General features: G+C 41.6%; 1 protein-coding gene across 1 annotated transcript in view; it reads right to left on the bottom strand.

The window, feature by feature from the left end:
- Positions 1–26415, bottom strand: part of LOC142119689 (putative ATP-dependent RNA helicase DDX60) — a 388335-nt gene that overhangs the window by 264721 nt on the left and 97199 nt on the right. The window contains exons 9-14 of the mRNA XM_075194180.1: positions 25757–25901; positions 17465–17617; positions 16225–16327; positions 8195–8310; positions 7291–7463; positions 5131–5383 (exon numbers count right to left, since the gene is read on the bottom strand). Of these exons, the coding sequence (XP_075050281.1) occupies positions 5131–5383; positions 7291–7463; positions 8195–8310; positions 16225–16327; positions 17465–17617; positions 25757–25901 (943 nt within the window). The remainder of the gene's footprint in view (positions 1–5130; positions 5384–7290; positions 7464–8194; positions 8311–16224; positions 16328–17464; positions 17618–25756; positions 25902–26415) is intronic.

The raw sequence follows: 26415 nt of genomic DNA, 5'->3' as shown, positions 1-26415 counted from the left end.
TTGCAGGTGTATGAAGCTGAGATTTCATGCAAAATCGCCAGAGTTGTGCTTCTGTCAAAACCGCTATTTGCAAAATCGCTAGAGATCAAACTTCCAACTGTTTGCTACTGCAGCTATACAAGTCTCAAATGTATGAAGCTGCGATTACGCAAACTCAGGAGAGTTTGCTTTCAAACACGCTAGATAAAACACGCTGCTTGCTCGCAGCGTGTTGTATAAATCCATCACTGTTACACTGCCTGTCATACAGCTGCCGGAGTTCCGGTGATTTTCCCACGCTGGTGGGAAAATCCCCTAATACTATAAATAGAACAACCTAAGGTCATTGCGCATCGGAGCTCCTACTGTGTAGGAGGTACGTTACGCAATGAACTTAGTTCATTGCAGTAGGTTTATTTATAGTATTAGGGGAATTTCCCACCAGCGTGGGAAAATCACCTAATACTGTAAATAAATAGACATAGTGCAATTAACTACGTTCATTGCGTATCGGACCTCCTACTAGTCAGGAGGTGTTTGGCTTTTTTTATTTTTCTTCAAACAACATAAAGAATCGTGGATGTTACAAATATGGGCCCCCCCTGGGTAAAGAACAGAAGACTTCAAGCAACAATGGGCTCCCCCTGGGCAGAAGATGTAAACAGATTTCAAGCAGGATTTTTGGAAGTACAAATAATTGCCCTGATTTTCACAGAACCAGCAGTAGTCAGGCAGCACTAGGGTTAAGCATGAATAGAGGGGGACACCACACTTTTATTTTTTACTTTTATCTATTCTTTACAGTTTTTACAGCTGCCGAAGCTTCCGGCAGCTTTATGACAGGGGCAGTGTAACAGTGATTTCTATACAACTCGCTGCTACAACACAGGAGAGTTTGCCCAACACGGGAGTATTTCACAAACACGGGAGTGTTTGAAATCGCTGCGAATCGCCGGAGATGACCAGCGATTTTGAAGATCAGGGTAAAAATCGCAGCTTGATATATTTGATGAGTTTGGGACTAAAATGGCGATTTGCCGCGATTTTAACATGCTGGCAAAATCGGACCTTGATACATTCACACCCAGATGTCAAAATTTGGTGCTGAGTCATCTGCATCATCCCTGGGTTTGGGAAAGTTAAGTTTTTACCTAGCAGCAGTTGAGTGAGAAACTGAATGAGGAGACACCGTCCTGTCACGTAACACTTGAGCTGTCATCTTGCACACCAGGAGCTCCTTGCATCTCTTCAGATCTGGGATAGTTGGAAATAAAGAGGAGACATAGGTCTTATACCGAGGATCAAGCACAGTCGCCAAAATGTAGGGATCCCATTTCAAGATTTTGATAATTCTTGGATCCTGGCAAAGCAAATCAAGTACTTGATCTACAAGTCCGACATACTTAGCGGAATTGTTTTGTTTAATCTCCTCCTTCAGTTTCTCAAGCTGCTTTTCCAAAAGTCTAATTAAGGGAATCTCTTGACTCAAGCTAGCAGTGTCTGAACTCACTTCACAGGTGACTACTTCCAAATGGTTTCAGCACCTTGCACAACACGGAAAGCATTCTCCACTGCGCTTGACTAAAATACATCCCCCCCCTCCTTTCCCAATGTCATGGCTTGTGGAGTAAGCGTGGATGGCTTTTCGCTGTTCCTCCAACCACAAAAGCATAAACAGGGTGGAAATCCACCTTGTCACCACCTCTTGCTTCAGGTTGTGGCACGGCAAATTAAATCGCTCTTGCAGCTGCTGCAATCTCCTACACACTGTTGCCGAATGTCGGAAATGTCCAGATATTTTACGGGCCACAGACAGCATCTCCTGGGGACAGGGAATGTGATGGAATTCACCCAGCTGTAATGCTCTCACAATATTAGTGGCGTTACCAGAAATTACATATCCTGAGGAGAGTCCAAGTGGGATAAGCCATGTTGTTATGACATTCCTTAGTTTTTGTAACAGTTTGTCAGCTGTATGCCTCTTACTGAAGCCGGTGATACACAGAGTAGCCAACCTTTGACAAATGTGACGTACTTGGGTACATGCTGCTGCTGTTCCTGCTAGTGAAGGCGAATCACCAAACTAGTGGGCTGTCATAGTCATATAATCTTTAGTTTGCCCAGTTCCACTTGAACAAGACCTCAAGTAACTGTCTAAAACCAGCTGCATTAATAGTGGATTTTGGACGCAGATCTAATACGAGCATAGTCGCCATGGCGTCTGTGATCCACTTTGCAACTGGGTGACAACTTTCATACTTGCAAAGGATTGTTTAACAGTCAATTGTTGTAAAATATTAGTTGTCTTCTTCTTGGTCTGCTTCTGGGATGAAGATTCACCCCCAGCAGCAGCAACAGCAATGGGACTAAAGCTCAAGAATTCTGCAGAGGAATCAAGGATAGTACAGGAGTCATCTTGCCTTACCAACTTGGATGCAGGACTAACTCCGATCAGTACTGAGGATATTGATGAGGACGGTGTTGTGGGTGTAGATTGCAGGCATCGGGATGTAGGTGAGAGAAGGGTCCTAGCTGATGATGGACTGCTTGTTGTTATTTTTTTACCATAACTTTCTGATTTTCCCAACACCTTGCCATGAACGCGTCAAATGGCGTAACATGGCTGAGGTTCCTAGATGGCTAGGGTCCCTCCCTCGACTGACTGTGGCTTTACATATACCACAAATGGCTAGACAACTGTTGGAAGGATTTGGGTAGAAATAATTCCACACATAAGAAGTGGCTTTTTTGGTGTTATGTCCAGGCATGACAATGGCCTTCTTCTTATCACGTGCCAGAACTGCTTCCACCGGTGCAGGATTTACACAAACAACATCATCCTCATCAACATCCTCATTAGTGCCCTCGTTGGCTACACAAATATCCCCCTCATCCTGTTCCAATTCCAAAGTGGCATCCTCAATTGGTGTATCACCGGCTACGCTCGGGCTGTTCAGGCACACATCAGCAGAAATGCTGAAAGGGGCCTTTTTTATGGGTACACTATCAAAATGGTCACGATTACACATAGCACTTGTGCATGGACTCTCCTCAGGGACTGGTGTCATTTCTGAATCTGAGCATACAAAATGTTCCTAATTGCTATTAACCACCGCAATAAACACATGCTATCATTTGAAAGGAGTTTACTAGAAACAGCTACAAACAATAAAATCCATCCATGTAAACAAGAACAAAGACACAGACAATCTCATGTCTTAAAATGGCTCTACAACATAGTCAAGAAGGGAATTGAGAATCCCATTGGATCAGAAGATTGAATTCTATGCTGTGGTCGAAGTGGTGGTGTATACGATGGTATGCCATACCATCACTTCTCCAACTGCCTCCACTGTACTACTATCAAATTCCATTCATTTACATTCCCATTACATTTTTCATACCGCCACACTAAATTTCCATGCCACACTTCTAAATTTCTACTTTAACTACTATGTAACCCGAAGCTCTGAATTAAGACATTAATCTGTAACTATTTATATAAATTGCTATACTGCATACTTACCTACTTTCTTCAGCTCCCTTCCGGGAGCCAGCCAGTGGAGGGGGGCGTGAAGGGGCGGGGTGGCCGAAATCGCGTCATTTCGGGCCAAACGCCGCGATTCACCGGGAATCGCGGCGTTTGGGATCTAATTCTGCCCACTTCACTAGGAAGTGGGGCACTTCCTAGTGAAGTGGGCAGAATTCGGGAGATTGCCACACTCGCCCGGGAGTCCGGGAGACTCTCACAAAATGCGGGAGTCTCCCGGACATTCCGGGAGAGTTGGCAAGTATGCTATACTGTGTGTGTGCTGGAGGCTATACTGTGTGTGCGCTGGAAGCTATACTGTTTGTGTGTGCGCTGGAGGCTATACTGTGTGTGTGTGTGCGCTGGAGGCTATACTGTGTGTGTGTGCGCTGAAGGCTATACTGTTTGTGTGTGTGTGCGCTGGAGGCTATACTGTTTGTGTGTGTGTGCGCTGGAGGCTATACTATTTGTGTGTGTGTGTGCGCTGGAGGCTATACTATTTGTGTGTGTGTGCGCTGGAGGCTATACTGTTTGTGTGTGTGTGCGCTGGAGGCTATACTGTTTGTGTGTGTGTGCGCTGGAGGCTATACTGTTTGTGTGTATGTGCGCTGGAGGCTATACTGTTTGTGTGTGTGTGTGCGCTGGAGTCTATACTGTTTGTGTGTGTGTGCGCTGGAGGCTATACTGTTTGTGTGTGTGTGCGCTGGAGGCATATAGTGTGTGTGTGTGCCAGTGTGCTAACATAGCATGTGTGTCTAAGAGTGGGGATCAGTGTGTTAATATAGTGTGTGTGTTTGTTGGTGAGTGTGAGTGAAGGGGCCAGTGTATTTTATGTGAGTGAAGGGGCCAGTGTATGTTTTCCTCCTCTAAAACTAGGTGCGTCTTATAGTCAGGTGCGTCTTATGGAGCGAAAAATACGGTATATCATTGATACCTGGTCAATCATGTGATTGGAGAGGATCCCTAAGTATAGTACTTTAGAGATGTGTTGTTGACTTTCTTCATTTTATGTGTTGATTGGCCAATGATGCGTGGTCCCAGCTTCTGAGATTATGTCATTGTCCTCTGTGTTTTTATTTTTACACTGATCTAAGCACATTCCATGCATTAGCAACAGGTTTTCTTAAGCTTTCTGAGTCCTTGTGTCTGTATCAGTTATTTTTATTCTAACCACCCATTATTGGCCTTGACTTTCACTGACTACACTTGGTTGCTAGTTACCTTGACATTTGGCACATGTACTGACTCTAATACTGTGCTGCCTGTCCTAACCCCTTGACCTGTCCCTGACTATATCCTGTGTCCTATTTCCATTACCTTGTCTTCGGGTTGTCAGCGGCTGCTCAGTTGAACAAGCCGGGGGCTGTGAACTGTAGGTATCCAACAGCAAAATTCCTTGCAGGGAATCCATAGTAAACAGCAGATATGCATTAGACTCCAGTGACAAGATAAGCCGTCTCTAAATTATAGTGGCAAAATGATTCCACAAATGGTTCTTGTGCATTTCAAACCATTAGGATAATACATTGTTTACATAAACATATCAAGGTACATATGGATCTGATATATCACATATTATAACTTATATGTCTTCATATAAAATACAGTAATAATATACTTACATTTAGCTTTACACTCTTCAAGCCAAATATCAACGTAGATTGTTAATGCTCTTAATTGTGCCTGATATTTCACATCAGGTGTCTGCAATGACTTAATAAATGTTTCTATTCTTTTAATCCCACAAAAGAAATTTCCCCTGATCTCTTTTTCCAGAGATGGAGCCAGGACCTTCCACTGTTCATGCTCCTTGTTTTCTTTTTTGGCTTTGTTCTTTTTTAGATTATCTTCTATAATTTGATCCTTTTTTTTCATCTGTAAAAATACATATATTTTATGCAAATATAGTTATGTAAAAAAATAATAATATATACTTCAGTGTGTTTAAAATGGGTGCCTGCTAAAAGTCTGTCCTTTATAGATGCAGAGGCATGGTATGCGGTCTATCTAGATCTCTAGATGCTTAACACTATGGTTATATTTTAGCACTCAGAGTTTCAGGCCTCTTTGGGTAGGAGGTGGGCTGAACATTTCCTGCTGCTTCCTGTTTGGCTGTTAGCAGTGATCAGTCAGGTAATGAAGATTACTTACTGACAAGCAGGAGGATGGTTGGTGATTAAGCTTCCCCAGAGAAAGGTACATTAGGAGCAAGTGGCAGTCAGATTTATGAGGTATCAGACAGTGTACATGGGCACCCAAGCCTGATTGGAAGCGTCCCATGAACTTTTTGATTTTTGCTTTCCATCAGGTAACCGAGACATTATCTTAATCTTCCTTTCAAGAAATGTTTTTAAAAAGGCATAAAAATGTTGATACTTCTTTATTGATACACCAAATAAACATGCTTATTTATAAAGACTACACCATAATGACATGGACAGTGATTTATATAACCACATAACACCTTCTGGAAGTTAGGTAAGAAAGCCTAAACAATTCTCTGTGCTCAGTGTTGTGTTGAGGGATATCCCCATTTGGTGAATTGTATCATACCAAATATCTCTAGTTCCAAAAAAATGAATTAGGATTACTATCAAGGTCTGAACACACCCTGTGTCACGATTCAGACCCGCTGATCACAAACGGGCACCCGCGCTGTCACTTACTTGTTATTCGCCGGGGGCATCTCTCCGAACAGATACTGCAGCTCCCCTGTGCGGTCGCCATCTGCGCATGCGCGGACCCGGCAATCTCACTATCCAGACAGACTGACCAATAAGCTTGCCTGCTTCTCTATGAAAGGCATCTCCTGCTGGTAAATGGTGACAGATCTTCAGGTCTCTCCTACTGACCAGTCATTCCCAGGATTTGGCTCCAGTTTCCCTCTGCAAGCCTGCAGTATACCTGCATTGCATTATTCTAATCTTCACCGCTGTTTTCTGACAGACTGCCAGAAGGACTCGCATTCAGCGCTCTGTTGATTCACTCTGCTAACAGGCTGTCGCAGAACATCGCACCTTATCCTGATTCTAGGGGCTTCCCAGCTCCACAGGACTTCTACGGCAACCAGTGTTGCAGAGCATCTCACCTCTCGGTCATCCTGATTCTAGGGGCTTCCCAGATCCACAGGACTTCTACGGCAACCATTGTTGCAGAGCATCTCATTCTCTGTTATCCTGATTCTAGGGGTTTCCAAGCTCCACCGTACCCCCATTGAACCTCCAGTCCCTGTATACTAGGTTTGTTGTCCGGGTTCACTCGTCACCCTCTGTGATGACCGCAACTTGTGGTTAGGGAGCCGCCAAGCCCATACTCCCTTGCGAGAGTCACTGGTGTAAGCCTCCCTCTCCATTAGACTCCGCACCTCTAGGAGGGTTGCACCAACTCGAGCAACCTCTTGGGAAGTTCCCAGTGTGACACCCTGCTTTAGTATGTGCCCCAAAGAAGACTCACAGCCTGAATGAGCTCTAGTTAGTAAGTAGATAATTGATCGCTACACTGATATGCTACAGTTATTCAAACATTATGTATAATATAATAAAAAATATATAATTTTAATAGTATAGGCAATTAAAAACTCCTTTTAAAGAAACTCTACTTGCATCACTATTAAGTATCACTATTCACAGTAAAATAATTTCTTAACATGCTCATTGGGAAGATTCTCTTAGGAATAAAAACACAAAGCTTATTATCTCTTAGTGCCTTTTTAGCTCATTGTTTTAAATATTTGTGCCTATCGTGACAACTTCATCATAATATAGTTTTGGCAATGTTCTTACCTGGGGCTCTTTTTTCTTCCCAGATGCTTTATATATGACATTTTTCTCTTCTGGTTTATCAGTATCCAATACAATTTTTTTCCATGTTTTTATACCTAAAGCTTGTCTATACCGATACTGAGAGGCCTGAAGTTTTTGATAACTTTTCAGTGCAAACTTGTCTTTGACTGAGTCTGTAATGTACATTTTATTAGAGTAAAACACAGGCATGGGATAAATTATTCACAAAGCTTCAGACTTACGATAATAGATAAAGGGTTTTTCTGTACCTTGGAGAACTATTTGCTAAAATTTACTTCACCACTTTTAAAAAGTACCTTTGTCTTTCCCCACACTGATCCTGATTTAAATGTTAAATATCAAACCTGGTACTAACCTAAATTCAAAACATAATTAAAATAATTGAAGTGGATATACGTTTGACATAATTAAAGACGGATCATCAAAAGTTTTATTAGTTTAAAATACCATAATCTTCAATTTTCCTATAATGCAAACAAAGTAAATATGTGTTCCTAATTAATAATGATATAATGACGCCAACAGGGGTGTGCCCATCCGTTCTGCTATATGAGGTAGTAACTGAAATGGTGGCACTCTTATAACTAATACAAAAAAAACAAAACGATATTTCTATATAAGTTGTGCACGCTTTAAATATCAAATATTTTTATCTGTAAACATTGACCAACCCACCAGGTAAATGACAGTAATTTAGATCTTTGCATCAGTAAACATTTTAATGCTTCCTTCATTTTGCTACCTCCCGAAATATGTGACATGACTAAGCAACTGCTACAGCTTGCATTATTAGCCGCACACAACTGGATGCCAACATTGTTCGGTTATGTACTATTGTTATTAATTTAGTTTTGAAAGATCTGAGTAGTATTTTTTTCCTTACCGTTGTGTTCATGTTTTGTCCGGTCATAGTCATCACTGAGTGGTTTTCCTGAATGCCAGTGCTTAAGTTCATCATATGATTTTGTTCTTCCCAGGGAAGTAATAACTGGATAATCACTAAATAAATGAATAGAAACAATGTAACTCACATAGCACATGACAGTGAAGTGGAACGTTTGCATCTCATAACTCAGCAAAGAAAATGGACGAGTAAAAATGCTGTAACTTTTTTGAATAACATGATAGCCTATCAACTCTCTCATAGACGCACGCTGTGGACAAAGTGAAAATTTGTAAGTGTTGGTATGGAAAATGTAAGTGAATGGAATTTAATAGTAGGAGAAGTGGCAATATGGCATACCACCGTATACCAGTCCACTTCAACCACTGTGCCTGTATGTATATATATATATATGTTAACCCGTGCATGATACTCATGCATTCTAGTCAAATCAAGCTACTTAAGGTGTTAAAAAGGTTCTTGTCATGCATTTGGGGCTAGCTCAGGCCTCCTCAGGGGAAGAGCGTTACTTCCCGACGCAAGCGCCCTTTTTTAACGTGGTTTTGTCCACATGTCACCACCTCATCATTTTTCTCCATTACCTCATCCTTCATCTTTATCGCCACATCTATCCAGATGTCTATCCAGACACAGGGATCTCTCTCAGCGGTCCTGAGTATCACACTCCTCTTGCTCTGTCACCCCCGGGAACCACCAACCACTCCCCACTGTCACCCCTGGCAACCACCAAACACTCCCAACTGTCACCCCCGGCAACCACCAACCACTCTACACTGTCACCCCCGGCAACCACCAACCACTCCCAACTGTCACTTCTCCTTCAAGAAATATATATATATATTTTTAAAATCTTTATAAACACTTTTAACAATTAACAAATTAAATTAACAAATTAAAAACATCTTAGTATACCAAATTGCAGCCCTTTCTGAGGTTTTTTATTCACACACACTAAGAATTTAGTAGGTCAGTGTATAACTTCGCCCAGCAGGTGGCGCTGCAGCTTGTTTTTTTTTTTTTTACACACAGACACACGCCACTAGGCTTTTATATAGTAGATATGTTCCATAGACAAAAAACTTACGGTTTAACATGTCCGATTAAGGTTTCTTACACATGTACGCAATTTAAAGTTTAGGAAAACTATTGAAACTCTTCCAATCAAACTCCAAAAAGCAATGAAATTACAACGATTAAGGCAGAAACCTTAATGGGCATGTTCCTTTCGCAATACAGACATGGTTTGCCATCACATCCTGTTGTTAGCTGCAGCTTCAGCACTATCATGGAATGAGATTTCTGTCACTCGCAAACTGGTGGAGCTACCAATTCACAGAATTTCTTTCATATGTCACCCCCAAGTGCACCAGCTTTTTTCTCATGTTACCCCCTGCACCTCAACTTTTCTCACACATCGCCCCCTGTGCACCAGCTCTTCTCACACAACACACCTTGTGCAACAGCTTTTCTCACACATAATACCACCTGCGTAACATCTTTTCTCACATATGACACCTCCTGCCACATGTTTTACTCACACTTGCCCCTCTGCCCACATGCTTTTCTTACATATGCCCCCACCCCATTACATTACCCCTCCTTCTTACCTTTATTTTCACCAGTTACTTCCAGTTGCACAGGAGCAGGAAGATTTGCAGCAGCTTCCGGCACTGTATACCATATGACTGCTGTAGCCACATGACCTGGTGATGTGACAGTGACTTCTGAAGGTACCTTAGCTGAATGGGGTCTAGCCTCTATCTTTACATTAGGTATGTATGGCTGCAGGTTCAGATCTCACACCAGGGGTGGATTGGGAACTTGAAGTGGCCCTGGTAAAAATTCTGGAAGTGGCCTCACATGGGCTGGACCAAACAAACGGTGGGCTGGATCAACACAAAAGTAGGCGGGATTAACTCAATCCATATCCATAACCACATCAGTTATCAGTGGCAGGCGAGGCTAACGCAACATGTGGTAGGCGGAGTCACAGTAAGCAGTAAGCGAATGATCATAGAACCTCCACAGTTCCAGGCAGTTCTATGTTCATTCGTTGGTTCATGGACAGACTGTTTTTCATCTGACTCATTTCACAGGCTGGAGAAACAGGTATGTACCATCTCTATTGTGTGGAAATTATTTCTCATCTACATCCTGTTCTAGTCTTTTTGAAATTCATATGCACACATATCTGTGCTATTTGGTGTCTGAGCCCACGGACATTCAATGGACATTTCATTATGTATACATACAGTTAATCAAAATGTGAACATTTTTTATGTGTTATTGATTACAAATCAAGAGTATTAGGAATTCGGACTGTGCTTATATTTATATAAGTTGCGATTATCCACCAATAATCCATTTTTTCCTGTCTTATTATAAGTTTATTTTATTTTATCATTATTGATTCATTTATTGATTCTATTAAATTGTTACTTTTTGGTTTCAAGTTTGTGCTCTCTTTCGGTTTCTTTTAGACACAAAGAAAGGCTATAAAGTATTGTGCTACACACCAAGTATTTATGAATGTACAACTGAAAACTGCCATGTAAGAGGAGTGTGACTACATTGTGAAAATAAAAAGACATTTGACCCACCAAACAGATGGCTGTATGAAGACGGCTACTAACAGTTTGCTAGATTCTACTAGCTCGCACTACCCCCCAGTTATCAGTGGAGTCCCAAAAGGAGAGATATTAAGAACTAAAAGGAATTGCTCTGATGAGCGTGTTTTTGTCCAAAAATCTAACATGCTTAAGAACAGATTACTAAGCAAAGGCTACAGTAAGAAGGTTATCAAACAATCTGAGAGAGCCGTTAAACTTAAGGACAGAGAGCGCCTTATCTATCCGCCCACCAAGAACAAGAAAATTAATTCAAGAACAAGAATGATAGGGACGTTTTTGCACAGAGTGAAAAATGATAACACAAATGTTCCAGAAGCATTGGCATATTTTGTTACTTGATGAGGACTTGGTCTCCATTACCTGGAGACGTTCTAGGAATCTCAAGGACAAACTGGTTCACAGTTCACTTACACCTGATAGAACAATATCATCCAGACCAGTTGTTTTTTTTTAAATGTGATAGGTGCAAGGCCTGCCAGTACATGGTCCAGACCAAAGAACATGTAGACAAATTTTCCAAGAATTTGAGGATTCATCAATTCCTTAATTGTAATTCTCCCAATGTAGTATGTTGCTTATCGTGCCCATGCAAACTTAGATATGTCGGAATGACTAGCAGACTGTTTAAAAAGAGGGTGTTGGAAAATGTTGGCAATATCCGGAATGCCATTAGAGATAGTGCCCATTTTAAACAACTTATCACAGTAGCTAGACATTTCTAAGACATCACAATAGTGATCCAGTAACCCTAACAGCTTTTGCCATGGAATAAGTGAATTTGGGTCTAAGAGGAGGGGACTTACAACAAGAACTTCTGAGACGTGAAACAAAAAAGATTTTATTAATGGAAAGTTTACCCCCCTATGGCCTCAATGACCACAGTAACTACATGGCTTTTCTTTGAATCAAATTCATTTTAATTTTGGCTATTAAAAATTGTCATTATGTTTGGTTTATCACTTTTATTTTATGACGCATCCTGTCCAGTCTGGTTAGTTACATCTTACCAACTCTGGATAATACTTTTATAATTCTTGTTGGTTTTTGGATATGGTTCTTATAATACCACTCTCTGACAATTTAGTTAGATTAATTTATTTAGATAGGGTTTTTATAATACCACCTGATGACTCAATATTTTTATTTGCATATATATTTTCACATTACTCACCAATTTTTATCACTGACCACTAGTAACTATCACTCATCTCATTTTTTATGAATTTTTTCACTTTTACCTAGGGAACCTTATTTTCTTTTTATTGAATTTGTTTTATTTCTGTTCCCCATACACAATATTTATCATTGTCACATACACATAAATTTCTTAATTTATCTTCATTAATTCTCACAGCCACATCAATCAAATAGATACATTCTAATTTTATCACGTTTATGATCTCTTTGTATCCTTAATGGTACCTCATTTATTCTTATTTCAACTCATCAAAGTCCATAATGTTATTTAGTAATAACAAGATGTAATAGGGATATTACTTTTTAAAACATCCATATTTATTTTGGGTGTTTGTGATGTTTTTATTTTTATCCATTAATTTGTATATAATGTCATTGTGGTATTTTCTAAGTAAAGACCATTTCCTGCTCTCATATTTAGTATTAGAGATAAATACTTTACGTGGATCCATAGGGATTTTTGTCTTTTATGTATATACACATTGTTAGATATTTCGATTAGTAGCCCATATGAGTCTTATTAACAAGCATTTTTTCCTACCTATATCTGGGTTGTGATAGGATGCGGTTACTAGGTCTATTTACTTACCTGTTTTTGTAATGGGAAGATACACACTAATCTCGTTATTGTTTATCTACTTACTGTTTAGTAATATCATTAAACCAACTGATTTGGTATGTGGGCGGTACTCTTTGATGTAATACGGGATTTAGTATGTCAATCAATTATAACGTGACCAGGTAACTAACAAACATTGCCAGGCAGGTAACGTCATTATAGGGGGAGTGTCTTCTACTATTTAAGACCAATCAAGGCATGCTATCGGGTTGCCTAACATATAAAACATATAGTGAAACGTGCGTCGGCGGATTTTTGGTTATAGTAGCAGTTCTCAGTATTAACCCTCAGGAGTCGATTTAGCTATTATGGAGTCATAAGGATTATCAAATTAGCAGTTACAGAATAGGAGATATGATTATTATTATTATTTATGTCTCTGCTCACAGTGTGGTTTAAGGGATCTAAGTTAACTGGGATGCTAATTTACTAATTTACAGCTGCAACTTAACCTTATAGGACATAGTTTACACCAGGGCCAGACTGGCTACCTGGCACTTCTGGCAAATGCCAGAAGGGCCGATGGCCAGATGGGCCAGTCCGCATGCCCGCCGGGCAGCAGCACTCTGCGTGCTGCTCGGCGGATGGAGAATCAGTGACTGCCGCCGATGCGAGTAATCACATGGGACGGCACCTGTCACGTGGTGCCGTCCCATGTGATTTCTCACATAGGCGCCAGTCACTGATTCTCCATCTGCCGGGCAGCGCACACAGTGCTGCTGCTAGATTTAAATAGGTAAGTGTCTGTGTGTGTGTGTAATAGTGTGTGTGGCTAATAGTGTGTCTGTGTGGCAAATTGTGTGTGTGGCTAATAGTGTGACTGTGTGGCAAATAGTGTCTGTGTGGCTAATTGTGTGTCTGTGTGGCTAATAGTGTGTGTGTGTGTGTGTGTGTGTGTGTGGCTAATAGTGTGGCTGTGTGGCAAATAGTGTCTGTGTGGCTAATAGTATGGCTGTGTGGCAAATAGTGTGTGTGGCTGTGTGGCAAATAGTCTGTGTGGCTAATAGTGTGTGTGGCAAATAGTGTGTGTGGCTGTGTGGCAAATAGTCTGTGTGGCTAATAGTGTGTCTGTGTGGCTAATAGTGTGTCTGTGTGGCAAATAGTGTGTGTGTGGCTAATAGTGTGTCTGTGTGGCTAACAGTGTGTGTGTGGCTAATAGTGTGGCTGTGTGGCAAATAGTGTGTGTGTGTGGCAAATAGTGTGTGTGTGTGTGTGTGTGTGTGTGTGTGTGTGTGTGTGTGGCAAATAGTGTGTCTGTGTGGCAAATAGTGTGTGTGGCTAATAGTGTGTGTGTGTGTGTGTGCCTGTGTGGCTAATAGTGTGTCTGTGTGGCTAATAGTGTGTCTGTGTGGCCCCATGTTGCGTTTGGCCATGTTCATATAGTGTGTGTGTGTGTGTGTGTGTGTGCGTGCACGTGCAGTATTTTAAATATAGCGTGTGTGTGTGCGCGCGCACAGTATTTTAATATAATATGTGAGGGAAGGGAGGATCTTAATATAGTGTGGGAGGTAGGCTTTTTAATGGTGGAGTGTAGGTGGGGGCTAATTATTTAAGGTGAGGTGAAGGAACCTTTAATTTAATGCTGGAGTGGTTTAGGGCTATGAATTGAATATGGGGCTGATTTTGGGGAGGAGGGCTATTTATTAAATGTGAATATGAATTATTTGTTGTCAGGGATGGTTGTGGAAAATGGCTATATTTATTAAACTTTAATGCTATTTAATTTATTGCTTGGACTGGAGGGAGGGAAATATGTTTTGAGTAAATGGGTATACTGTTAATTTAATGTTGGGGCTGGTTGGAGAGAAATAGGTCTACTTATTAAATGTGAATATTATTATTGTGGGGACTGGAGAGAGGCCTAATCATAAAACGTGAGTGCTATTGTTTTAACACCGGGGCTGGTTGGAGTTTTCTAATTCTATTTTTTTTTTCAAAATAGGGCATCCAATATTCCAGGATCAAGAATAACCTGGGCTAAAGAAACCAGCTGCTACACATGGTGAAAGTGACCAAGACAGGTAGGAGAGAGCAGGACAATCTGCCAACTGTCCTGAATCTGGTGAGGCAGTCCTGTATTTGGGTGACTGTCTCACTTAGTCAGGATTTGGTCCGACTGCAAGGACAGTTGGGAGGTATGTCCCACTTCACATCGTACTGCTTGTGAAGGCAAAGCTGTGTGCTTCTAACAGTGGTGCCTGTGTATTTGTCTAAAATGATAACCATGTTACATAAAAGGGGCCCTGATGTCATAAATACCCTGAGCCTTAATACAGCTCTGGTTAGGGAAAGGGAACTGATAGCTGCTCCCAGTTCCGGGACAGGACACAGACTGCAGAGCAAGCCGAGGAGCTCTAAGTATCACTAGATTTGGTAATCTCGTGAGACAAAGAGCTTCCCTGCTCACTCTACAGGAAGTTCACACCCTGCTCACTCTACAGGAAGTTCCCACCCTTATGGATGTCAGCAGCACCAGAAGTATAGATAAGTACAATGTGCTTGGGGTGTCATAATGTGCCTGGGGGGATGGCGTGATGTGGCTGGGAGATCGTGATAAATGTAATTTATTATTATTATGTATGTATCAATGCCCCATGTTGGCCACACCCACAACACAATGAGGTCATGCCCTGCGCTGCGGCACATGTTTTCTTTCCTGCTGGAACTGAGGTGGGCCTGTCTACTTTAAATGCCAGGGCTGATTTTTAGTCCCAGTCAGGCCCTGGTTTACACGTTAACTACTAATATGAGGGTGGACTGTAAATTATACTAACCACCATCCAGCGTTAGTATTTCTTTTTTTGCTTTTGTAGGGATGGTTGTTAGGATGCTGTCCAGGTGGTTCATAACATTTTAACTCCTTGAGGCTAAGGTTATAATTGAGTTTGGTCTGCCCAAGTCTTCCAGATTTAGGATATCTTCGTGATATTGACTAATGATGAGACCTTTATATAAGCCTGAATTAGTGAAATCAGAGTGGTTACTGTGCTGATTGATCCTTCAATACCCCTATAGGGTGCCTTTTAAACCAATTAACAGACTATTTCAAGTGATATAATGATTGAAATTATTAACTTTATTTACAAACTGATTGCAGGTTTGTTTGTAATAAACTCTATTTGAGAGGATCACCACTTATAGCATTATTATTAGGACAGCGAGACAGCTGGGTAGTTTTCTACCTTTTTTGCAGAATCTTGTTTATCTTTTCAGCATTTCATATTCATCTTTTTTAAATATTTTGCTATTGTTTTGAAAATTTACTAATAAAGGTTCAATATTTTATTATTGGATTATTTTCCATATGTTAAAAGAGTGCCCCTGAAACCCAACTTGTTTTCTTTCTGGTTGCTACTATATGGGTATGTATGTATGCATCCTTTACTGCTGGAACAAAATCCTTTCTATAATACCACATTTGTGCTAACACCATTCCTGTGTACATACTCAGGATCATTTGTTACTTAATCCAGACCAACTTTACTCTTATACATAGAACATTGTCAGTACTTTGATTACATTTTTACTATCTAACCATTTTGTAATTTGATAAATGTTTAAACCTGTGTAATACTGTTAGTTCCTTTATAGTGTCTCCAGCATAATCTTCAATGACATCACATCGTATAGGCATCAACCCAACATGAAGTATTTCTTCCTGTTCCACTATGTAAAATAAAAGGAAAGCACAGAGTTAGCATAATAGACAGAAACAATCAGATTTATTTATCTGCTTAAGTTTTGCAAAAAACACATATATATATATATATATATATATATATATATATATACATATACATATCTGTATTTGACTATATACATATAGATGAAGATATATATATATATACATATATATATATATATATATATATATATATATATATATTTATATTTATTTACCGTATTTTCCCATGTATAAGACGGACCTTTTTCCCAGAAATTTGGGGTCTAAGAACTGGGTGCATCTTATACAGTGGTAGCGGGGAGATCCAGGGGGGGGTGCAGCGGTACAGTGGCAGCGGGGGGGGGGGGGGGGCGATTGCAGGGGCTTGCTGCCGGCAGCTGCACACTATGTGTTTTAAACACAATCAGAGCAGCCGGCCAGCACATGCTCCCTGCCTGTCTCTGCCGAACGGACCTGCACATAGCGTGTAGTCACCGGCAGCAAGCCCCTGCAATCTCAGCACACTCAGCACACTTTTTGACAACTAAGGCTGCTGGCAATTAAGGTGCGTCTTACACATGGGAGCGTATTATACATGGAGAAATACGGTGTGTATATATATATATATATATATATATATATATATATATATAGTCAGATACTAGGAAAAAGGTAAACGCATATTATACTAGATAGTAGGGGTTGTCCAACTGCGTGAAGGGAACTGTTGTTGAGATAATGGGAAGTGGAAAAATGACCCACTCATTCTGAAAACAATTGAGGGAAATATTACACCTTATGGACCCTCCAAATGACAGCTTTGGCTCCTTATATTGTGTTCCATTACTATGAAGAAAGACACTCCCACAAAGGTATCTGCAGTATCTATGTTTGGCTCCAAATCCCTTTGGCATAAATAACCTCCTTCCTGATAATTTTGCCACTGAATAAAGCAGTTTAGTAAGAGGAAAGTAGACTGATAATGTCTTCATTTTGTATGTTTGGCAATGCTGCACATATAATCCCAAAGCCATAACTGTCGTATCATACAGGTCCCTGGATGTACTACAGATATATAATAAATCAGGTAAACTATGCATTTGCTTCATACTCATGGGTAATCTGCCCTAGTTGCTTACCATTTACAGTTGACTCCTCTGAAAGAAAATGTTTTGATGTTGTTCGAAGGGGATAAGATGGTAAATTCTCTCCTTGTGCAAATAATTTTATTGTTGTCTCCCATAGACAGTTATACATTTTATCTATTTCATTACCAAATTCCAACTTGAAATCTATGATAAAATACAGGAAATATGAAATCAATTGGTTCCTCAATAAGAAATACTTTAACAGTGATTTGTGAAATCTAGATCAGAACTTTATTAATATCCAGTGATCATTTCATTTTTGGGGACATGGTGCCCTATGACATAAGAGTACATTGCATGTATGTTAATAGCAAAAAAGAGTCCAATTAAAATATGTTTAAATTTTGGCAATGGTGTAACTGGTGCACTGATGTTCAATCCAATCTGCCTTTTGCCAGTATTATTAGTTTTGCATATTGACCACAGTGGTGGGTAAGTACAGCTTCGACTTGAGGAGATAAAAAGACAGAGTGACGTTAATAATAAGAAGCAAGTGAGATAATTCTACAATTTTCTTAGATCAGTGAAAAGGAAAATGCTGTATGATGTTGTGTTCTGATCTTGCCCACTTTCCACTTGAATTCTCCTTCCACCCTTCTATGTAACACCCCTGCTCAGGCTCCACCCAATGCTACAGCCAGTTTTAGATGGCAGCTGCGTTCACTATTTGAAATGCCTCAATATGGTGCTTCAATTTGACACATATAATAGGTTTTTAATCTCAAAAGCTAAAATAAAAATATTACATTGCAAATTTAAATATTAAAATGTTAAATGGTACTGTTATGTGGTCTTAAAAGGGTAATTATGGGGGGCGTGGCTTGGCAGCCATTCTAGCTGGTCGCATCCTCTGTGTGCTCCTCACCAAAGAGAAATAAATCTGCCTTCATCGGTGGGCTTGTGCCCCTTACATGCTCCCCGAGCTACGCATACATCGAGGGGCCCGTCCTGTTGCCCTGCAGTTATTGTATGGTGCCTGAGGAGACCGCTCAGCATAGTTGGCGGATTGGGGCCTACTAGGTCAGGGCATCGGAGCTGCCTGAGGCCCCGAATTGCTGGAGGTGAACGCGGCGGGCTTAAAATAGATCACTGTGGGCGGTATTGGCTAAAACGGCGGCTGAGAGGATCAGTGGATCCGTGGGGAACTGCCCCCCGAAAGAAAGGAAGAGGGACGGAGCTACCGACTTTCCCGTGCCACTGTTTCCCGAGACTCACATGTGTCTGAAGCGGTGGGTCCTCTCTGCACGGCAAGTCAGGCTGGAGCGTCTAGTGGAAGCCTTCTCAGAGGTGAATTTCTCCAGCGGTGAAACCGGAAGTTACCTTCCTCCGGCACTTCCGGCCGGAGTTCCCTGGTATTCCAAAGCTGCCCGGGAGCCCTGGTCCGGTGAGGCCCTTCAGGCTGTTCTGCCGCTGGGGGGCGCCTGTTCCTGAAGTGCAGCGGTGACCCGGTAACTCGTATCCCCTAACTTAACTTGCCATACTCAGCGCAGAAATTGGCATCTATGTGATAAGGGCTAAGCAAATATATGTCCCTCCCACTCTGCAGTTTTAACAAGCTGCAACCTATTTGGGTCGGTTGCTGATCGTGATCGAAAGCAGTCTTTTCAGTGTTGTGGACCTGATACATACAAGCTTATCTCTGCTGCCACCCAGTGGTGAATCTTAAAAAAAATAAAAAAAAAATAGAGTACAGGCAGTGTGATTGTACCTCACAAAATCTCACAAAATCTCCTCACAGCCGTATTGCTTCAAACATGTTATATAACATCTCAGGCTGACAGATTTGAAAGTACAGCGTGGCCCACCTGATTATACATAACGCGTTGAAAAATTACACATAACAGCGTGGTTTGATGAAGCTGGGGCTCAACCATGTACCTGATGACAGTGCTCCACCTATTTACAAAGGGCATCTATACTGTATTGCGGCTTAGCTAGATGGCTAAGTAATCCATCCACTGGGGGAAAGTGACATGTGACAAAGCAGAACATCGAATTACAGCAAGTATACGTTTAACTTTTCTAACTCCGTTTTCTACTTGGTGTCTGTGGTGCGACCATCTAATGGGCAAAGATAAGAAAGCCCAGTCCAAGCGGATACACGGGAAACCTGCAGATACTCCAAGGCGTCAAGATCTACGACAATATTTACACTCTGCAGCTGCTCCATTGGAACAAGATAGTAGTCCTCCCTCATCTCCTGAAGGCTCTAAGGCTGCAGAAATGGCCACTTCCACTGAAGCCTCCTCTGCCGAGTGCCCTGGGAGTACCAACCAGGAAATTGGGGTGATCCTGCAATTAATCAAGTCACTACCAACAAAGGCTGAGCTTCCTTCTAAGCGAGACTTTGAGTTATTGGAATCCAGCCTTAAAGACGCGGTCAAAAGGGAGGTCGCCACTTTACAAGCTGAACTAACCCGTCTTACATCTAGAATCTCCGCGTTAGAAGATTTCAAAGAAGAATCTGTTGCACGGCACGATAGTCTCCGCGACACGGGTTCTCAGCAGGCCCAAGATTTTTTACTACTACAGAGTAGAGTTGATGATTTGGATAATAGGGGTCGCAGGAACAATCTGCGTATCCGTGGAATCCCTGAGGACATAGCTACGCAAGATCTCATTGCCTTCCTCACTAAAGTTTTCAGTGGGATTCTGGAACAGGATCTCACCACAAATATCCAATTTGATAGGGCTCATAGGGCCTTGAGACCAAGGGGCTTCCCAACTGAGCGGCCAAGAGATGTAATTTGCCGCCTACACTATTATACGCAGAAGGAGGCAATTCTTCAAAAGTCAAGAAAACTAGACGGCATAGAATATGATGGTAACAGGCTTCAAATCTTTCAAGATCTCTCATGGAGCACTCTCCAGATGCGTCGTATGATCAAACCTTTAACTGATGCATTACGCGCCAAGAACATTAAATACCGATGGGGATTCCCCTTTAATCTGCAAGTGTCTGTCAATGGAAAGACTGAGTTTCTGAGATCGCCTCAAGATATTAACCCATTCTGCTCGCAACTGGGTATACAGGTGATGCCGCTTCCGGATTGGCAACAGCATTTTGCCCGACTGCGTCCGACGAGTACAGATTCTTGGCAAACGGTGGAGGGTCATGGAAGCGCTAGGAGAAGACGGCGAGACCTTCCAGAGGCCTCGGTCTCATAATCTGGTGCCCTGAGCTGAGTCGTTTATTCACCTGTGTCCTTTGTAATCAGGGAACCTTGGTCCCAGCTAGTTCCCCCATCTGGCCATGGCATGAGATGCTTTAACTTAACTAGCTTTCTTCATCGGTCTTTTCTATTCTAATGTACCTTCCCTGGTTTCCTGAGGGTAACTGAGAGGATGGAGTAATAGTCCTCCATAATTGCCGTATCTCTCCCTGTTATTTTCCTCTGCCTGAAGACGAACATTTAAATAGTTATTGTTAGATGCACGCCAGGATCTGTATTAAGAGAAAAATCTTTGTTTCCCAAGCATTGCTGTTGGCGTGCCAGAGTTCTTGTTATATTCCTAGTAGAGGCTCTAATATTAACAACAAGACTTGTTGTGCTCTAGTTACTATTATTACTATTGTTACGGATACTGTATTGAATGCTTTTATAACGTTTGCCATACTTATAAGATGTTTCTGTTAGTCACTGTTGCTAACCCCCCCTTTTCTCCCCACACCGCACAAAAAGCCTGAGAGATGGGATTGGCTTTTCCTCTCTCGTTTCTCTGGAGCGGTTTAATTGTTTGCTACTTGTTATGTCTGTGTTTGTCATGTGATTTGTATGTGTTTTTGGTGTCCTTTCCCTCATGTAGCTTTCCTTCCCCAGATATCCCACCAGTATCAATCTATACAATCCTTTCATTACCCACTAAGCTTAAGAACTTAGCATCCCTACAACTGACGATACAATTAATTTGTCTATATGATATCAGAGGTGACCTTTCGATCTTTCCATATCCGTCATGACAGCTCAGCTTAAAGTGGTCTCAATAAACGCCAAGGGGCTTAACCTCCCTGAGAAAAGATCGTGGGCACTAAAGGAAATGAGAAACCTGGGAGCCGACGTAGTCTTCATCCAAGAAACACATTTTAAGCAAGGATTGGCTCCCCGGTTTTCAGATAGCTTCTATACTAGCTCATACTTTAGTAATAATAGTGGGGGTAAGACACTGGGTGTTGCTATTTTGTTTTCTAAAAAGCTCCCTTTCACAGATATTCACAAATTCCGCCTTGTTGAAGGGAGAGCACTCCTGATTAAATGTCGCCTATTTGAAGCAATGTATACCTTTGTCAATATATATATGCCTAATCAAGGTCAACCACTGTTTATATCACAGGTTCTCGAAAAGGTTGCGGAGCTCGCAGAGGGAACTCTGATTGTAGGAGGGGATCTTAATTGGACACTGCAACCAGAACTTGACACCTCTAGTGGCCGGTCGACAATACGTAGAGCCCAACATTGTAAGGTCAGACGTACACTTAACGAACACCAACTGGTCGACACATGGCGCCTTCAGCACCCTGGGGAGAGAGACTATTCTTTCTTCTCCCACCCACATAATGTTTACTCACGAATTGACTACCTGTTCCTTTCACACAGGTCTCTCCCCTATCTCATTACAACATCCATTGGCCAAATAACTTGGTCTGACCATGCACCCATATCATTAACTATCCGACTTTCACAACACATTTCCAAAAAATGCACCTGGCGCCTTAACGAGCTTCTCCTGCAAACTACCTCATATAGAGACCAATTGGCGGTAGCACTAGACGAGTATTTCACGGACAATGATACCCCTGATGTCTCCAAAACTACCATTTGGGAGGCACATAAGTGTGTCATGAGAGGGAAACTTATCGAGCTAGGATCCCGCGTTAAGAAAGAGAACATAGCTCGGCGGGATCAATTATTACAGCAGATTAAAGACTTGGAGACAACACATAAATCCAATGCAACTAGTGACCTGCTGAATAAGCTGACTGAGACACGGGCAGCGCTAAATAAGTTGTTATATGATAAAGTTAAATTAGATTTCCGTAGGTGCCGTCACCGCTTCTTTATGTGGGGTAATAGGCCGGGTACCATGCTAGCGAGGGCCTTGCGTAAACAACGAGCTAAGGCTTATATCGCCCTGATCAAGGATGGTAGAGAACGAGATTGTAAGTTAACCTCGGAAATAGCTGATGCTTTTCACACTTATTATACCAAACTGTATAACCTTGAGACTCAGGTTAATAGCTCTGATGACAATCATTCAGCTCAGATCTCGGCATATTTGAAGGAGGTGGGTTTTCCCACTCTCTCAAACTTGGACAGAGATATGCTAGAACAGCCCTTTACTGAGGGGGAGTTGAGGGAGGCAATTAAATCTACACCTTCGGGTAAGAGTCCGGGCCCTGATGGCTTCACCATCGCTTACTATAAGACATTCAAAGACAAGGTGATACCCCTGATGGTGTCGGCCTTCAACGCAATCTCCAGGGAGATTCCTTTCTCCCCTCAGAGCTTGGAAGCTCACATAACGGTGATTCCTAAGGAGGGGAAGGACCCCTCTCAATGCGCGAGCTATAGGCCAATTTCTCTGCTTAACGTGGATATTAAGTTATATGCAAAACTGATTGCAAATAGACTAAAAGTGTTACTCCCTAAGATAGTTCATTCGGATCAGGTGGATTTTGTCCCGGGTCGGGAGGCACGGGACAACACCACCAAGGTGATAGATCTGATTCATCTGGCTTCCCGTTCAGCAACAGCGTCAATGCTTTTGTCCACTGATGCAGAGAAGGCTTTTGATCGCGTGAGTTGGCCTTTTATGAGAGGGGTCCTTGAACACCTGGGCCTGGGCCCGATGGGTCTGCACAGAATTCTGGCACTCTACCGACGTCCTACGGCTCGGATCAAGATTAATGGAGACTTGTCAGAGTCAGTGGTAATGAGTAATGGCACTAGGCAGGGGTGCCCTCTCTCACCACTTATTTTTGTGTTGTGCATGGAGGCTTTGGCGAGAGCTATCAGGGCCAACCCAAATATCTCAGGTCTGCAGGTTGGTGAGAAGGAACACAAACTTACGTTATTTGCAGATGATCTTTTAGCCATTATTACCAATCCAATTGTCTCTTTACCTAATCTGGTCAAAGAATTTCAAAAGTTTGGCGTCCTATCTAATTTTAAAATTAACTATAGTAAATCCGTAGCTTTGAATATCAAGACCCCGGCCTCAGTGGTGGAGGGGCTAAAACTGGCCTTCCCTTTCATTTGGCACCCCTCCCAATTAAAATATCTAGGGGTGATACTTGCTAGTGACCTCTCATGCCTTTATGACCTCAATTTTAAGCCACTTCTGGGCAGGCTCAGGGCGGATATGAGGGAGTGGCAGAGTAAGAACTTTACTTGGATGGGTCGGGTCAACATAATCAAAATGAATGTCCTTCCCCGTCTCCTATATCTCATTCAGACTTTACCGATCCACGTCCCAGACTCATGGTTCCAGGGTATTCAGCGAATGGTGCGTGACTTTGTATGGTGTGGGAGACGTCCCAGATTTAAGCATGAGATATTATTTAGACGCAGACATCTAGGAGGCCTACAACTTCCGCACTTCTCCTCTTACTACAACGCAGCGATACTGGTCAGAATAATGGAGATGTCTAGTAGGGCTGAGCTGAAACAGTGGGTTGAAATTGAGTCATTCTCTCTGGATTCCCCTGCTGCCACACTGCTCTGGCTCTCCAGTGTTCCTAAGATTGCCCATCCTACCATAGGCCCCACATTAGTGAAATGGTCTAAGCTTAGAATCCTCACATGTATTTCCTCCCCAATCTCCCCACTAACCCCATTATTCAATAATCCAAAGTTCCCCCCTGGAACTGCTCCGACAGCTTTCAAACAATGGGCTCAAGCGGGGATACATCGTGTCGGCCAGTTGGTGGGTGCTGAGGGCGTCCTACCATTTGCAGAGATTCAATCCAAATGGAATCTGCCTAATATAGAGATCTGGAGATACCTGCAGATTAAACATCTCCTATCGTTGGGGCTTCCAAGACAACACACTTCTAGGAACTTAACGGTTTTTGAATCCCTGTGCTGCAGGTTAACTTGTCCTCCGCATTCCCTCTCAATTATATATAAGCTTTTGGTGGAGCATCTATTTGTGTCCCCTCCGAAATTCATGATAGAATGGGAGAGAGATCTAGGAGTAGAGTTACAAGATACTGACTGGTCCAAAATCTGCCAAGCAGCTCATGCATGCTCTCCTAGTGTTTCAATTCTGGAGACCCACTATAAGGTACTTACCAGGTGGTACAGATGCCCGACCTACTTGGCGAGAGTTTTCCACGGGGTGCCCGACACATGTTGGAGATGTAACCAGGGACCTGGTTCTCTTTTGCATATTTGGTGGGATTGCCCGACGCTGCAAACATTCTGGTCTCAGGTGGTGAACATCACGCGGAAGCTGCTAGGTCAAAATATACCCAACACTCCAGTGTTCTGGCTATTAAATAAAGTTGACATGCCTATATCACGTTTTAAAAAATCTCTCTTAAAATATTTAATCTCAGCGGCTAAGGCAGTAATCCCAGTGAAATGGAGAGCAACTACGCCTCCGAGTATTCGGGATTGGTCGAATAGATTGGAACTCTACAGGATCATGGATGAGATGCACCTTTCATCCACAGACTCTTTCAAAACATATTATGCCATTTGGTGCCCATGGTTAGATCTCTTAGATTCTCCAGAGTCCCTGATCTTATATTTGACAAACTGATTGGTGCGGGTCCTATTTGACATCCAAACACTTGCCTGGTAGGGCGGGACAAACAGATATGTGTTGGGTCGGGCTGATTTGCATTCTGCTGGGTTAAAGGAACCTTAAACTTAGGTCTTTAATGAGGATTTTTGCTGCCCCCCCCCCCCCCAATGATTACCCTTTCCCCCTTTTTCCCTTTGTCTTTGTATGCGTGCTTCATGTCTGGAGGTGCTCAACAGCTATATATGTATGGTTTGGCGCATCCCTTTTCAGGGTCTTCAAGCATATTGTGGCCTGGCGCCATGATGTCAGTCTTTCATTGTCAATAGCCTACCATGCCATTGTGTTTGATTTGCATTTATAACCTGTCTATGTTTTCTAAACCCAATAAAAACTTATTTCATAAAAAAAAAAAGGGTAATTATAATACATTATCTGACAAAATAAATTAATTAATACATTTAATAATTGTCTTGTTTTTGCAATATAAATTTATTTAAAGCACTTGTTTACATTTATGTATGTTATGCCACATACCTGCATGGTCTTCTTTTTCAAAGTAATATGCAATGTTTTTCAGCAGTAAATTATCATTTAGATCAGAGACATAAGTCCAATTTATCTCCGTCTTTTTGACATGATCTCTCATCTGGCCTAATGTAGTATGTTTATATTGTTGGCTCTTTCAAACAAAAAAACAAACAAGATTTTATATTAGCATTCAAAGAAGAAGAATCAGAAATCCTTTGCTTAATTTTTTTGCTGTTGTATCTGTCTCTGTGAGTTCTGCATCTTTTAAACAATTTCAAACAAGATAAAGTCTAAAATGCCTCAACTCAACTGTTTGTAAATGTCTACCATAGTAGAACCTGAGTTTAAATGAGACTAAACATGTTCTGTAGTGCTACATTGGATTTTGATTCTATATTTCCTTTCCTTGAATGTCGGATCAGATTTATACCATAATAAGGTTGCTCACCATGCCATTCCATATTTATGGATTTATTTTTTTTTCATCCCAATCACTGTCAATGACTTGGAAAAAAAATAAAAATCTGTACGCAACAAACTACTTATTTTTATGTTATTTGTCTATTTCAATATCACTGTTAGAAAAGGATATATCTCAAACTATACATCATCATCATCATTTATTTATATAGCGCCAACATATTCCGTAGCGCTTTACAATTGGG

The sequence above is a fragment of the Mixophyes fleayi genome, chromosome 1, assembly GCF_038048845.1.
Source record: "Mixophyes fleayi isolate aMixFle1 chromosome 1, aMixFle1.hap1, whole genome shotgun sequence".
Lineage (NCBI taxonomy): Eukaryota > Metazoa > Chordata > Amphibia > Anura > Limnodynastidae > Mixophyes > Mixophyes fleayi.
Note: the sequence above shows the minus strand (reverse complement) of the source record. Positions and strands in the feature narration are given on the sequence as shown.